This window comes from Gymnoscopelus microlampas (assembly GCF_963454915.1).
Source record: "Gymnoscopelus microlampas genome assembly, chromosome: 18".
NCBI classification, from domain to species: Eukaryota; Metazoa; Chordata; class Actinopteri; order Myctophiformes; family Myctophidae; genus Gymnoscopelus; species Gymnoscopelus microlampas.
In genome coordinates this window covers 13,505,130-13,522,124 of record NC_139955.1, presented here as the reverse complement: position 1 = coordinate 13,522,124, position 16,995 = coordinate 13,505,130, and the positions used below count along the sequence as shown (strand labels likewise).

General features: G+C 44.3%; 1 protein-coding gene across 1 annotated transcript in view; it reads left to right on the top strand.

Annotated features, from left to right (window-relative positions):
* The window catches only part of ctnna1 (catenin (cadherin-associated protein), alpha 1), a 151,015-nt gene that overhangs the window by 93,229 nt on the left and 40,791 nt on the right, over positions 1-16,995 (top strand). Inside the window, exons 10-14 of the mRNA XM_084041905.1 lie at positions 1,641-1,733; positions 2,911-3,067; positions 4,443-4,643; positions 8,149-8,300; positions 13,006-13,116. Of these exons, the coding sequence (XP_083898031.1) occupies positions 1,641-1,733; positions 2,911-3,067; positions 4,443-4,643; positions 8,149-8,300; positions 13,006-13,116 (714 nt within the window). The remainder of the gene's footprint in view (positions 1-1,640; positions 1,734-2,910; positions 3,068-4,442; positions 4,644-8,148; positions 8,301-13,005; positions 13,117-16,995) is intronic.

Below are 16,995 nucleotides of genomic sequence, written 5' to 3'. Positions count from 1 at the left end.
GCAGCTTAATGTCAGAGTGTTTGTGTTGGAGCGCCTCAGTGCGGCTGCAGAGTTCATGTGCAACCTCTTCCAGAGAGACACAGAGACACTAGAAACTCTGCTGGGGGAAAAAAACACTGCTGGGCATTGACTTTCCTATGGACATTGATCTACACACTGCAGGTCTATCTGCTACACACACAACATCAAACTACACACTGCAGGTATGATGCAGCGTTTGCATTACAGCCAGCATGCCAGCGTAGTTCCCATATGGTTTCAAGGTGGGCTAAACCATATGGACCCCATGTCAGCAATGTCAGCGGCATCCACTTCAGTCCCAACTGCGATGCCCATGCAGGCTATAAGTAGCTTCTACCTGGCCCTTAGGTGGGCCCCAACTAGCCATGTTTATGTGGGACCAAGGCGCGTCCTAACTGGGTTTGCCCATGCAGGCTTTAACTGGGTTCTACCTGGGCCCTAGGTGTACCCTAACCAACCACAGTGCAGTGCCCATCGCTCCAATTGTTGTGACGTCAGGGCTCTCAATACTGCACATTGGTGGAGGAGGAGGGGCCGCAGGGCGACCGCACACATCGCTGAACCAATGGTAGCCCACGGATGTTTCCTCTGTGGATTTACAATCTGCCCCTCTATGCCACATATCATCCGCACTACAGGGTCTTCACTGACCGAGCCACGGCCCCACTGACCCTCATGACGCTACGCCACTTAAACGTGCGGCAGCATGCGCTGGCTTGCCAGGTTTGCACAGCCTGCGCCAGAAACAAGCAACCACCTTCATGAAAAAAATAAATAAACCGAAATGGTCCGCAATGTTCCAGGGGTGTCCCCGCGCGTCCCAACACTCCACAGGGGGTCAGTGGACCATCAGGGGGTCCGCGGACCCCCTGTGGACCCCCTGAAAAATAAGAAATATTATTTCTTCAATTTTTTTCCTTTTTCAAAAAAACTTTTCCACAGTTTCACTCCGGCGATTTGGGTCCCCCTATATACACACGCCTGGGCCCCGTGCGCGGCTGGGGTTGAGGGGGGCGTAGCCCCCCGAAACTCTAGTATATATATATTTAAAGACAACATTTTTAACTCAAATCTTTGCTTCTGGGGGTCCCTGGAACAAAATATTTTGATGGGGGTCCGCGGCCAAATACATATAATTTTGGGGGTCCTTGACATGAAAAAGATTGAGCACCACTGATATAGAAACATACGTTTTTCAGAAAACTGTTGGGATTTAGGAGACATGTAGAATCGGCTTCAGGTCTCAATGGGTTAAAGAAGGGGGGGAAAAAACACTGTAGTAATTTGACAGCTTAGCTTTTGTTTACGTCAAATTCTCCTCTTCTTTTTGTCTCCCTTCTCTCTCTCACTCTCCCTCCGTGGTGTCATACCGTATCATTTCAGCAGCTTTATGAATTAATCCCTGGCGCTGGGTGTTGTGTTCCACAGGGATTGATGGCGTTGCGGGGCTGCCCCATTTATGACGAAACGCTAGGATGCATTCTATTTTTACATTTGTGTTTGTTCTTCTCTCTCCATCGCAGGAATATGCACATACCGAACAAAATGCCTTTACGAAGCGGCTCTGTCAGACTGCCACGCTGTGCCTGACCAGTGTGGTGTGCGTTTGTGTGTTTTAGGTGGCCAACCTGGCGTGCTCCATCTCCAACAATGAGGAGGGAGTGAAGTTGGTCCGGATGGCAGCCTCCCAGCTGGAGACCCTCTGCCCTCAGGTATCTTGATGCTAAGTCCAAGCTCCTCGTTTGTTTCACGTCGATTCTTCTCCACCCAGAATGTCCCCCTAGACCCCTTTGAGCGCCACTCTTTCATTCAGTCAATGCCCAGCCAGCGCCCTCCCCCCCCCCATTTCCACAGTACAGTGCCAACCTCCATGCCTGGCCAGACCCCTGCAGCTCCACAGCGCAGAACTCGCCTGTTCTGCCAGCTCTCGTACTCCCATAAATGCCACTGACAACAATCAACTGTGGCATCTGTTTTTTTTTAGGGGATTTTAATTCCTCTGTCACAGTCCTCATATTCTTAACTTAACCCATTAAGACCTGGAAACGCGTCTGTGTCATTTTAAGATTTTAACCACTTTGGCTGTTCAAAAATAGCAGATTTACAAGCTATGAGCTTGTAGATCTGCACATTTTTTTATTTATTTTTTTGCAAATCATTGAAAATATTTTAAAGCGAATATTTTTAACTCAAATCTTTGCTTCTGGGGGTCCCTGGAACAACACATTTTGAGATGGGGGTCCAAATATCAAATACGGCCAAATACATCATTTTGGGGGTCCTTCCTTGACATGAAAAAGTTTTGTTCCAGGGACCCCCCCAGAAGCAAAGAGTTAAAGATGTAGTTTAAAAAGAAATACATATATATTCAAGGATTTGCAAACATTTTTACTATTTTTGAATAGCCAAAGAAATCAAAAAATGACACAGATTCTTTCCCGGTCTAAATGGCCTAATCTAAAAGGGAATGGGCATGTCAAATAGAGTAGCTCACTAAAAGCCCGAATGCTCTGGAGTCTTATTGGCTCTAAGGGCGTTATTGAGCTTATCGTAACCCTGCCAGCCTCAGTCCCTCTTCTCCCAACCCCTCTCCAGAATTCCACCGCTGCCGTTCTTCTTAATCGCACCTAATGACTCCCATTCATTCTCAGCTTTGATATCCACCCATGTATTTCCCCGCTGCAAAAACAAAACAAAAAAAACACAAGCAGCCATTCATTTCATTCATGCCTTCACAACGTTCTCTTGTCCTAATCAGTCCCCGGCGATGAATTGGCGTCACGCCGCAGTCCAAACGCAGGGGGGGTCGTGCAATCAACCTATGCTAATGTTGTGGCTGTGGGCTCTGCCGTAATGGGGCTTTAATTGTTGTAATTGGGGTGCTTGCAGGTGATTAATGCGGCGTTGGCCCTGGCTGCCAAGCCCAACAGTAAGGTGGCCCAGGACAACATGGACCTGTTCAAGGAGCAATGGGAGAAGCAGGTCCGTGTCCTGACCGACGCCGTTGACGACATCACATCCATTGATGACTTCCTCTGTGTGTCTGGTAAGTGGGACTTTCATGTATGTTGCCACCATACAAGGCGGCAGGGTTGGCTGTACTTAAACTACTTAACCCTTTAAGACCTGAGGCCGCTTCTGAACATTTTCTAAATCCTAACAGTTTTTCGGAAAAAAAATATAAAAAAAATATTTTCACGATTTTTCAAAAATAGCAGATCTACAAGCTCATAGCGCGGCACTTGGTGCCGCGCTATGAGCTTGTATATCTGCTATTTTTGAATAGCCAATGAAACCTAAAGTGACACAGATGCGTTCCAGGTCTAAATGGGTTAAACAGATGTTTTAAAGGTGAAAGCAGGACATCTAAACTGCAAGCATTGATTAAGAGAAGAGCAGTCTTTGTCCTCCCTTGATGAGAACTATGTATGCTACCTAAAGGCTGATTGGACTTCACAAGCCAGACAAAGGCGCTGACGTTATGTCTGATATTGACATCCTGTCACGTGTGTTAACCCATTAAGACCTGAGGCCGCGTCTAAAAAATTCAAAATCCTAAAAAAAAATCGGGAAAAAATGTAAAAAAATAATGTTCGCGATTTTTCAAAAATAGCAGATCTACAAGCTCATAGCGCGGCACTCGGTGCCGCGCTATGAGCTTGTATATCTGCTATTTTTGATTAGCCAAATAAATCGAAAGTGACACAGATGCGTTCCAGGTATTAATGGGTTAACACACACAAAGCGGCCCGTCATGGCATGGCCTTAAAGAGTTCTCATTAAGCATTAAGCAGAGTGACTCCCTTCACCTCCAGTCAAGGGCGGACTGCAGTTTACACCGCGGACATTTGCATTTTACAGGCTCCAGAGTGATTGTCTTCATTCTTCTCCCCTCTCTGCCCTTGCGCTTCCTATTAGCCATCTTTAAGCCGGGGACAATGAAAACACAGCATGAAGGATGAGAATGTGCAGTTTCAACTTGCTGCACCCGTTGTTTGCTGGCACAGTAGTTGTCCCTGTCCTTATTTCGGGGGCTTCCAAGTCAGGGAGTGAAAACACACCTGCGTAAAGAGAAGATAGGATAAGAGAGAAATTGTTCTTGGACACCGACGCATACAGTATCTGCTGTTAAAGATACAGTGACGCAGTGCATACATAAAGTACAGTACATAAACAGACTGCGCACTAATTGCACACTGCCCATTGAACATCATCAGTGATTGCTGGGGTGTTAAGTTTGCTTTGCAAGCACACTGCAGGTTTTTCCTGCACAAACGCCAGAGTCAGGAGCCCGCCCTCTTTTCTAATGTCGCCAGTGCGTCTGGGAAGAGTTGGTTTGCGTGTTTGTAGAAACTAATTGTTAATAAAGTGCTAAAAGAAAACGTAAATGAGTAACTGGTTTGTTGTTCTTGTGTCCCCAGAGAACCACATCCTGGAGGATGTGAATAAGTGTGTGATTGCGCTGCAGGAGAAGGACGTGGACGGTTTGGATCGCACTGCCGGGGCCATCCGAGGCCGCGCTGCCAGAGTGGTTCACGTGGTCACCTCAGAAATGGACAACTACGAGCCTGGAGTCTACACCGAGAAGGTCCTGGAGGCCACCAAGCTCCTCACTAACACAGGTACCAAAGACACAGAGCTAGCGTGCAGATGGGAAAATAGAACTGGAAACTGAGTTGGAGCCTGTTATTGGTTACCATTTCTTTTGGGTTTATCACGGTATACCGGTTTCGGTTGCTATGTTGAAAGGAAAGGAAACCAACATTTATTTTGGCAGATATTAAAATGATGCTTATTTAACTGCCAGAGTATATACAACTAAATAAGGGCCAGGCTGCCAGCGAGCCTTTTCAAGTAGTCACAGAATATTTATCTCCAGTATGATCGATCCCCTGATGGTTGCTAATCACGGAGGGTTTCACTGTGCTTCTGCAAAAAAGAAAAAAATCATCGCGACCTCCCGTTCGCTTGTTATACGCCGTTAAAAATAGCATGTTTCGGCAACAATACATCACAAAAAAGAGATGCAGGACTTTGAAGTAATAAGTTAACCAGGAAGTGAATGGATCTCATGGTTCTGTGTAAAAAAATAATAAAAAAAAACGTGTCCAAACTCGTCGTTGGCAGTGTGAGCCCTGGCAGAATTCAACGAGTTAACTTGTCTATGGCAGTCAATGAGTTAAAGGATTGGCAGAATCTGATGACCGATAAACAGCCTGAAAGGCTCTTTTTTTTCCAGAGATAAACCCAGAAGTCCTATACTGGGTTCAAAACTTGAAGGACAATCTCTTCCAATAAAAACCCTTTATACAAGTCCACAAGCTACACTTGCATAAGCAACAAAAGAGCACAAGTTTTGGTGGTTTTTCATGTTTTTTTCTCACTTTCTGTGAAGCTCTTTATGTGTTTCTCTATATTGCAGTAAAAGCTAGTGAGCTCAGTGAATTTAATGGGTGCTAGAATCAAAATTGAATACAGAAGATGAAACTGGAAGATAATGGGCTCTCCTGGGGCACCAAATATCAGCCCAGTGTGATGAATGTTGAAGAGGGTCAAAAGTGGGTTTATACTGCCCTCCCTTTCTGTCAGCTGTTTCCCTCTATAAGGGCCTCATCAACAGACTGAGGTTGATTTTATGTTTGACTCTGTATTAAGGCTAATTTATGCTTTGTTACATGACCATTTGGAAACATGTCATTTCCGTCGAGCAAAAATTATGGAAAGGTTCATAGGACAACAGTATATATTGGCCTAGAGTGTGCATGACTCTTGAAAGCTGAGAGGATCACAATGATGTTTACTAGATACATTTCACTTACAGTAGCTGGTTTATGTTATGTAAGGGATAATGAACAGCAAGTCATTGAGAAATGAACCCAGACAGGGGGATGCAGGAAGTGGAGGGGTATTGAATCATGTGGCTTGTTTTTGTTAATGTCTTATGTCGGATGATAATGAAATTGTATGGTTTATGAGAGGAACTTTTTGTTCTTGGTTAAGCCAGTGTTTCTCAAACTTTTTTGACTTCTGTACCCCCTTTCCCTGCTTTCTGAATCCAAGTACCCCATTTATAAGACTACTGCATACATAGAAAATATTGACATCAAAAATAAAATTTTGTGGTCAATATGTGGTGCAAATAAGTATTACTTTCTATACGCAGTAACAGTTGCGCTAGAAAGTTTTTGATTTTGTTTGGTTTAAAACTTTACAGGTCATTAGATTCACACAAAGTTTCTTCATGTTTCATAGTTAAACACAATCTTTTTTTCTTTCATTTTCCACTTTCTTTCACGTACCCCCTATAGTACCTCCGAGTACCTCTAGGGGTACATGTACCCCCATTTGAGAAACACTGGGTTCCGCCTTGATGCTGAGTGCCAAGCAGGGAGGCATTGGGTCCCATTTCTATAGTCTATTGGTATGACCCGGCTGGGGAATCGAACTCCGACCTCCCAATCTCAGAGCGGTCACTAACCACAATAAGGGCTGGTGTATATAGGCTATATACAATATGCAGTAAATAAATCATAATACGTTCTATAAGATGTCATGTCTTTTTCGTTATGATTTATATGTTGCCTTGATCTGCATAACATGTTATGCGTGTGCTCATGCTGAATTACAGACACGGCCTTCATAGAAAATGTTACCAAACCTTTTTGTTGGTACATGAGACAAAATTGCTGTTCTTTTTCTTGCCTCTGCTCCCCATCGTCCCTGCAACTCTGGTGGGTCCACGGCCCTGCTGCTGAGGCCCAGCTAAATGTTAAATACTGAATGAGAAGTAGCATTAACACATTGACTGCCATCGGCTAATCTCAGAACGTCCATCGTAGTGCCAAGCTATTTCTTACCTTTTTTGTTTTTTTGATTCCGTCATAGGCCCCGCTAAATCCGTTTAAAATCCGCGTTCATTTGGTTCGACACAAACACGGGACCCGACCGAACAAAACGCTGAAAACCGTGCGGCGATCCGACACTGCATTCTGGAGAACGAGAGGAAAACGCTAAAATGGTGGATGTGGTGAGAAAAACAACAAGCCAGAGATAATGGCGTCCAAAGTTGACCGCTAGACAGGAAACGGAGGCGGGAGAAAAAACGGAAACAGTATTATTTCGTTTCCGGTCCGCCCCCTTCGAGACCGGAAGTGCAAAAAAAATCCGGAATCTGCACCTGCACGATTTAACATGGGAAAACACCCGCCCCGTAGGACTACGGGAACGGCAGTTAACGGTTGGATTTAACGGCCCGTAGGACTACGGGCCTGGCAGTGGATGTGTTAATGCAAACGTACCCGACATCCCTCTGAGGCAGCCATTATATCGTCCATGGGGCAAAATACATTGCCTTTGGGAGCGCTTTGTAAAACATTGAAATGGAAAGCTGCTATGCATCATGCTAAATGAAGGCTGTAACCTCCCTCACACATTGACTAGTGGCCTTGTTTTATACCCAGAATCCCACCGCCAGTGTGTTGGTCCTGGCATTTTATCACTTAACCCCACCCCCACACAACTCCTCTCAACTTCCGATACATAATACGCAGAAGATGAATATATGAACGTATGCCAACTGTCAGAGCTTCTTGTTATTACCACCACACTTGGCTTTATTAACTGTTCAGAGGCTTTTTTTGTTTTTCACTTATACAGCAAGGAATCTTGGATTTTCAACAAACCACAGTTGGGATTTTTACTGCTTCTCCAGAGCCTGCCTCTTATGAATGTCTGTGTTTTGTAATGTTATGTCAGAAAGCCTGAGATAGCCTATCAACTTGGGGAATGTCGAGAACACGGATTAGAGCAGTAAGCTCTCATACAGCCGGATTGTAGGGTTTTATGCATTCTCTGGCCGTCCAGATTCTTTCATACGTTTATGAATAATGCTCTATGTGATGCCAGAGTCTAGAGTGAGAGACGAGTAGTGACACGTTTACATAGAAACAGTCTGTGGCCTCTGTTGTCTTTTGTCTGTTTATTTTGGCTGTGCACCCACCCACATCGACACGTGTTGGAGTGAAAACTCAATCGATGTAATTTCTCTCTCGCTCAGTCAATTTTTTTCACACGCTCTTTTCTCTCCATCCCCCCTCCCCCAATCCTGTCTCTCTTCCATGCCTGCAGTTATGCCACGGTTTACAGAGCAGGTTGAAGCCGCAGTGGAGGCCCTGAGTGCAAACCCCTCCATGCCCGTGGACGAGAACGAGTTCATCGATGCGTCCCGTCTCGTGTACGACGGCGTCCGTGACATACGCAAGGCTGTCCTCATGATCAGGGTGAGTCAATACCCCCCAACGTGTTCATAGTTTTCCCGCCTGTCGCCATTCTGTCACTACTAGAGAGTGTCGCTATTGTGAAAACAAGCCCCGAAAGACCAATCCAATGAACAAAGGAAGCGGGAGGCATGCATGAACCAGGCCTTAGACTAAAAAAACCCTCCGAGAGCTTGGACGGATTCCAAACTGTCAGGAATAAATAATGTCCCTTTACGTTCATATCGTGTGCTTCAAGTTTATAGAAAGCCTTGCCTCCAGCATCACATATCCCTGATCACATTAAGAAGCTCTGCTTCCTTGAGAGCACTATAAGTCACGTAAGATTTATTCACCTTGCATTGCTCTTATTTGAGCTAGGTTATTTAACCCATTAAGACCTGAGGTTGATTCTTAAAAATAACAGTTTGTTGGAAAAAAATCTAAAACAAATATTTTCAAGATTTTTCAAAAATAGCAGATCTACAAGCTCATAGCGCGGCACTCGGTGCCGCGCTATGAGCTTGTAGATCTGCTATTTTTGAATAGCCAAAGACATCTAAAGTGACACAGATGCGTTCCCGGTCTTAATGGGTTAAAACAATTTAAACTGATGGACGCTCCTCTGTGCGGAACATTGAATTAGACCTTGTACTGAATGATGTAGCTGAATGCTGTAGTCTAGCTCTTGGAAGTTATATATGGCGGTGCACTTTCCGTGCGCACCATATGGTTATCATTTAATAATATGCGTGTTGGCTCTGTGTGCATGTGTAACTAACGGCAGCTAACGATGAACTTGTCTCAGGCAAGTGCCGACCTAATTGACCAGACTTGCAATACCGTGTAAAGGCAGCCTTAGTTGTCTGTGGGGGTAATGGCCTTTGCCTGAGCAGAACTATAACGGAGACAGATGGTAGCTTGGTGCCACTCAAGCGTTACCCAATTGACTGACAATGAGCTGACAACAAACCCTCTCCAGCCATAAAGACAGACAGATCGCTCTTAAATGCTTTATTGTGCAACTAGGTTAAACGCTTTAACTCCACAAATTTTAACCACTTTCAAGCTGGCGTCCGTAGTTTGGACATGTCATTATAGGGGGCTATTTTAAAGTAAAAAAAAAAAAATTAAGTGGATTATATCCTCAATATTTAAAACGTTTCTTTGTCGTGCAGCTAGGTTAAATGATCAGTGGCCTAATGTATTGTGTCCAACCTAAGATTGGGAGGTCAGGTTTTCAGTCCCTTGTTTCCAATAAATTATTTAATTTAATAATTAAATTGAATTATTTTATAATGTTTTAAATTGAAGTGAAAAAGCTGGTATGCAGGAGTCATATGTTCTACAATATACTCAATATGATAATTCATCTTGTCTTGACGATCGATAATGAAGTATGTATTTGGAGTTACGCCATGCTAGTTTATTGTATTATGCCATGCCATCATCTGCCATTATTTTCTCCTTGTTTTTAATATGTTGAAATTGGAACCATTTAGTCTTGACAACACATTGTATGTAGACAATAGTGTTCCCAAACTGTACTTGGTCTCCCATTAATAATGCTGCTCCGACTTAGACAAACGGCAAACGAGAGCGGAGCCATTATGCAGTATTTGCATTATAATAAGTAATTGATTTAAGGCGAAGGTTTTAATTAGCATTCTTTAGCTGGGAGTGCGAGTCGGAGAACAGCATTCAATTTCCCCCTCTGCCCCACTCCACTCTTGTTATCCAGATTGATTAAGCCGTTAACACAGGGTCCCCCAGGGCCGACTGAACGCTACCTGGTGGCAGTGTGTTTGGGTGGGTGTGCGTGGTGGCTCAACACAACATTGGATTTATGAGAAGCCCTCGCTACTTATGAATCTATCAGTGGTTCAATCTCCAATCGACTCGGAGCAGGCGATCAATGAGGATCTCTGAATATTATTACCATTATCTCTTTTTTTTGGTGTGTGCACATTCAGAGAGGTTCATGCATTTCCCAGGTGAATGCTTGGCCTTTAGGATAGTCTGTGAGGAGTGATCGCCACAGGTTGCGTAGCGATTATTCAGCAAGTTAGCTAGTGTGTTTCAGCACTTTCTGTACAGAAGTCAGCCTGAACTTCCTCTTGGCTGCTGTGAGGTAATATTGGCACTCTTTGTGTGTCTGTGTGTGTGTGTGTGTGTGTGTGTGTGTGTGTGTGTGTGTGTGTGCACACGCACGCACATACAGGTACACAGAGTTTGGAACCCAAGTATATCAGATGCATTTGCTTTGATCTAAAAGCGCCTTTCAAAATCCCAGGCGTGACCGAGCTTGCCCCACAGTGGCAGACTCCTCCACACCAAACCAGGCATGTCCAGCTCGACAGTCTTGACTGAATATGAAAGCCTGCAAAAAAAAGGCTGCAAATCAGCCAAGCTAAAAAAGCTCTGTGAAAAACAAAAGGCTCTGGAGGGCACGCGCGTGCCGTGCGCACACACTCCATCTTTGTTGCACAATCTTTGAGCACGCGCCCCCACAGTGCTCTTGAATGGGAACAGACAAGTGTGTGGTTGAGGCTACTTAAGATGGACAGAGTCTTTAACCTCTGTAAGTGGAGCCCTGGCAGCCCTTGTCGAGCGTCCCCTGGGCGCGTGACAGGCAGGCAGACCCTTCCTCCTCACCTACAGCGGCACCACGAGAGGAAATGTCTCCCAGAAATCAAACAAAAAGTGTCTCGGGGTGCTCCGCGCGCTGACAGCTCGGATACACGGGGCAGCTGTGGCTACCTGGCATCCCTAACACTACTTGACTTTCAACAGCCCCAAGGTGATGTCTTTGCATGCGGTGTCCTACAAGGAAAATATGGCTCCACGCTGAGTGGGCGAACGTCACGAGAAGAAAAAAGACGGAGGCTATGTAATGTTATTTGTCTACCTCCGTCCACACCGTGATAACGGATAGTCGGAGAACGCCACGATAAGGCTGAGGCCTACAAATTCCACAGTCCCTCAGTTGTCCTCTGCAGGGCTATATCTTTCACCTTTACATAACCATAGGGCAACCACAACCCTGGGCTGTCATTTTCTGAGCCTCCCACATTCACGGATTATCATTAGCTCGGGCAGGGGTTGCCAGATCTGCTTATTATAATTTCCCCCGCAAGATTTTATTTGAAAATAGCCGATCTACAAGCTCACAACGCGTCGCGATGCGACGCGTTGTGAGCTTGTAGATCGGCTATTTTCAAATAGCTGATGTATATGTTAAAGTGCTCATGGGGCCCACAGTCGCTTCTTTTGGGCTGGGTTTCCTAGACCTGGTTGCTTGTTTCTCTCACATAATCTGGCAACGCTGAGCTCAGGTCACAGCGGGTCACGTCAAGTGACCACTTGTACAGCTTTGTCTGAGTCGAAAGAGATGCCCATGTGTCACTTCTTTTTTGCTCTGTATCTCAAACCCCTTAACCCTCCTTTTTCTCCCCTCTGGGGGGGAAAAATAGAGCTTCTCCATGTTCCATAAAGCTACATATGGCGCTAGTGTGAGACCTTGGGGCTATTTTTAGAAGTGAAGTTTTCCAAATCCATTACAGACAGGAGGCATAGAGACAGTTGGATAAGCACGAGGAGCGGAGCACACGCATGATAATGCACTTTTATCCGTCCACCACATCTTTCCCGCCGTGCGTATCGCCACCAAATGCATTTCCCTGTCAGTCGGGTTTTGTGTTTTTCGCTTTGAGCATACCCTAGCGTGTTGGCTTCTTTTGCATACTAATATATGGAAGGAATGCTGCTCCGGGCTCGCTTTGCATTCGGTACATGACTCGGGGAGCCGTTAGCCCATTAAGACCCGAAGCCCGATTCTACGTAGTCTCCTAAATCCCAACGGTATTCTGAAAAACTTGTTTCTATATCAGTGGTGCTCAAGGACCCCCAAAATGATATGTATTTGGCCGCGGACCCACCATCTCAAAATACTTCGTTCCAGGGGGTCCCAGAAGCAAAGATTTGAGTTACAAATGTTCGCTTTAAAAATATATATACTCAAAGATTTTCACGCATTTTCACGATTTTTCAAAAATAGCAGATGTACAAGCTCGTAGCGCGGCACTCGGTGCCGCGCTACGAGCTTGTATATCTGCTATTTTTGAATAGCCAAAGTGTAAAATAATGCTTTTTTTTTTTAGCCCAAATCAAAAAAATGACACGGATGCGTTCCAGGTCTTAATGGGTTAAGGATCAGGGATGTGGTGGCAGCTCACTATAAGAGCACTACTCTACTAGATAGCAGCAACAGATGGCGCTCTGATTGAACTGTTATACTCCCAATATTCTTCCTCCTAGCTCATAGCTCCTATGGTTCTCCCTCTCAGAATGCACAGGCAAGCACATTACACTTGATTTACAAATTCATTTAAGAGTTTACAGTTTCCCCCATACGAGACTACGGGGGGAAGAAGACATTCATCTGATGCTGCCATACTTGGCAGCGCCCTCTGCATTTTGTCATAGATCATAAGCAGGCTGGTTATTTAACGGTGTTCTAATGGCTCTCACACTGACACAGAGTTTTTTTTTTTTGTTCTCCGTGTTCTTCCCTCCATGCAACTTCTCTTTTCTTTCTTTCAACTCCTGTCCTCCTTTTCTCTTGTTTACCGCCTCCTTCCTACCCCTGTCCCACTCAACGTTTCTTTCACCTGACTTTTCCTGTTATTTAATTTAAAATGTTCCCCCTTCCCCCCTGTGTCCCGTGCAGACTCCGGAGGAGCTTGACGACTCTGACTTTGAGACGGAGGACTTTGACGTCCGCAGCAGGACCAGCGTGCAGACGGAGGACGACCAACTTATTGCCGGCCAGAGCGCCAGGGTGAGTCCACCGCTTCAGCCGCTAATCCCCGGAGTGCCCCATACATGCAGAACCAGTGGTGGAAAAAGTACTCACATATTTTACTTAACACATCGGGTGCCAGCATTTTTTCATAACAACTTACCGTGGGTGCCAGCATTCTCCCCATTGACTGCGCTTTGCTGTTTGAAATGTCCGCGTGCGTTACAAGCAAATCCACGCAAAAAAAAGCATCGATTCATGTTCTGCCATGAGCCTGGCTACAGGCTGGAACCATAACATTCCCCTCGCGGGTTACAACGGGGGGGGGATCGCGCATCGCGCATGACCGTTTTTCCCCACAGGAAACAGATTTGGAGATATAGGCGTTTCAAAGTAGGAAATAGACAGGAAGCGGATGGGGGGAAAAAAAGTGTTTCCGGTGAGCGATCTGGCACTTCCTTCGCAGGATTACAATGGGTGCTCCCAGAGCTGCTGTAGCCCCGCCCGCGCGGAGAAAAACGAAAAAAAAACAAAAAGACTGAAATCACGGTTCAGACCGTGAACGGCACCGAAGCTTCGGAACCGCCACTAAGTAAACACACGGTTCAGACCGTGTTTGGCACCCGATGTGTTAAGTACCAATACTGCAATATAGAAATACTCCGTTACAAGTAAAAGTCCAGAATTCAAAACGTACTTGAGTAAAAGTACAAAAGTATTGGGCATCAAAATGTACTTAAAGTACCAAAAGTAAAAGTACTAAAATGTTTGAAAATAGCAGATCTACAAGCTCACAACGAGTCGTGATGTGACGCGTTGTGAGCTTGTAGATCGGCTATTTTCAAATAGCCTATGTATAAAATAGGGCTTAAGTGGTTCATGTATGTTTTATAACATCATATTTTACACCTGAAAAGTGCTAGTAACTAAAGTTTTCAAATAATTGTAGTGGAGTAAAAGTACAATATTTGCCTCTGAAATGTAGTGGAGTAGAAGTAAAAGTATTGGAAATTGGAAATACTCAAGTAGAGTAAAAAATACCTCAACATTGTACTTAAGTACAGTACTTAAGTAAATGTACTTAGTTACTTTCCACCACTGTGCAGAACCATAACACTGCTCGTGAATCCATGTCCAGAGAGAAAAACTAAAATCTTCTCTGAATGAAAAATATATTTTCCTCACCGAAAGCACTAAAGGGAAGGAGTCGTACATTTTGGATTTGTGTCATGTAGGATATTGGTTTCTTCAATGGCCCAATGAGCAGATTAGTACTGGTATTAGGTGGTCAAACACTGACTCATAAGCCTCCCTTACATGCCTGACTTATTGAATTGACTATTACACATTTCAGCTCAAGTGAATTAATGTGGCATATTTGATATTTGCCATTTAGGAAACTATAATCACTTGCCACGCTGGGTAATATTGCTTCATATTCTTGCATGTCCACATAGGCAGAAAAGGCAGCGGTTTGCAAGTACCAGCCAATAGATCCCATATGTAGTGTATTGTGTCATTTAAAATAAAAAAGTATTGAGTATTGTTACTTCCACAGAGCCATTGGACCTTGTCATAATGTAACAGAGTACACATTTTAGTAGTTCTGACAGTGCATTAACATTCAGCAATGGTTCCTGTCAACAGAACATTCAGGTTAATGTGGGCCCCAAACCCCTGATCCTTTCTCCCTCTCGCGCTCGCTCGCTCGCTCTCTCTCACTCTCTCTCTCACACAGTCAGGCTCTCCGGTCTCCTCCTCCCCCTGTCAGCCCTGCCTTATTCTGTAAATATTTACAGCTTGTGTTGAGTTGGCCTGGAACCATGGTTAATGTCACTCTCGGATTCATATTAACCCTTTAAGACCTGAAGCCGAGTCTGCAAATGTCTTCTAAATCCCAACAGTTTTCTGAAAAAAAACGTATGTTTCTATATCAGTGGTGCTCAAACTTTTTCATGTCAAGGACCCCCAAAATGATATGTATTTGGCCGCGGACCCCCATCTCAAAATATGTTGTTCCAGGGACCCCCCAGAAGCAAATATTTGAGTTAAAAATGTTCGCTTTAAAAAAAATAATATATTTAAATATATTAATTTGCACACATTTTCTCGATTTTTCAAAAATAGCAGATCTACAAGCTCATAGCGCGGCACTCGGTGCCGCGCTATGAGCTTGTAGATCTGCTATTTTTGAATAGCCCAAAGTGTAAAATAATGCTTTTTAGCTCAAATGAAAAAGTGACACAGATGCGTTCCAGGTATCAATGGGTTAAGAGCCTCTCATGTAACTCCAATAAACGGGCCTCTTATGCTGTTCCCAAATGCCCTGCATCTCTCCATCTATTTCTGTGTTGCAGTCTGTCTCGTTCCTCGCTGCATTCCACTTGAATCCAAAAACCTTCTTTAAGATCTAATGTCCAAATGCTGCCGTTTTTCTGGCAAGCATAGAAAGTAGGATTTGCTTAGAACTGCACATTATGTAGTTTGTTTTCCCGTAAACAAATGGCCTAACAATTGCTTGAAACTTGTGATTCATGCCAAGTGTTTCCTGAAACCCAGGGCAATTGAGTATATCATAAATCAGGTGTACTTCCTCATGTCTCCAGACAAAAAAATATTAAAGAGCTCCCTGGTGGGTTTTTGAAATACATTGTGTGACAGTCTGCATTAGTGGTAAATGGGGCTGGCATTACTTTTTTCCCCGATCACCATTATCATTCTTTTCCTGCTCGGGCTGGTAATTTGTTCCGTAATTGGAATGCTCGAGAAGCATTGCTACCAAGTGGAGCGCCCGTTGTAAAGCAATTCTTACTGTATTGAATTCATTTAACCCATTGAGACCTGGAACGCATCCGTATCACTTTTTGATTTGCGCTAAAAAAGCATTATTTTACACTTTAGCTATTCAAAAATAGCAGATATACAAGCTCATAGCGCGGCACTACAAGCTTGTAGATCTGCTATTTTTTTGAAAAACCAAGAAAATGTGTTCTAATCTTTGAAAATATATTTTTTTAAAGCGAACATTTTTAACTCAAAGCTTTGCTTCTGGGGGATCCCTGGAACAAAATATTTTGAGATGGGGGTCCGCGGCCAAATACATATCATTTTGGGGGTCCTTGACATGAAAAAGTTTGAGCACCACTGATATAGAAACATAGTTTTTTTTCAGAAAACCGTTGGGATTTAGAAGACACTTGTAGAATCGGCTTCAGGCCTTAACGGGTTAAATTGTTTTGTAAGTGGGAATTCCAAACCCGACTTTGCTGGCATATTGGAATCCCCTCTGAAGAGCCAGCCCCTCGTCAAACATCAATAGGTCTCGTCGTTTGGCCCGCTTCCTTGAAGAAGTGTAGTGGAGCGTGACTGGAAGCTCCTCTGCCCGCGGTGCTAGTTAGTTCTGTTGTCTGGAGTGGTGGTTGTACAGCGGTTGAGCTTAACGAACCCGCCGTCTTGTCATCGTGTGTCTCTGTTCCCATTATCGCCAGGATCGTCTGCCACTCCTCGCGGAGCGGCTTTAACCTCCCTTAACCCATTAAGACCAGGAAAGCATGTCTCTCTGTCATTTGGCTATTCAAAAATAGCAGATATACAAGCTCGTAGCGCGGCACCGAGTGCAGCGCCACGAGCTCGTAGATCTGCTATTTTTGAAAAATCATGAACATTTGTGTAAATATATATATTTTTTAAAGCGAACATTTGTAACTCAAATCTTTGCTTCCGGAGGTCCCTGGAACAAAATATTTTGAGATTCGGGGGCCAAATACATATCATTTTGGGGGGTCCTTGACATGAAAAAGTTAGTATTTGGAAGACCTTTGTAGAACCGGCCTCAGGTATGAATGGGTTAACCTCACGTCCAAGCTATAACTCTTAATGATCTGCACGTCTAATAGAATGAGCAGGGAGATGAATTAT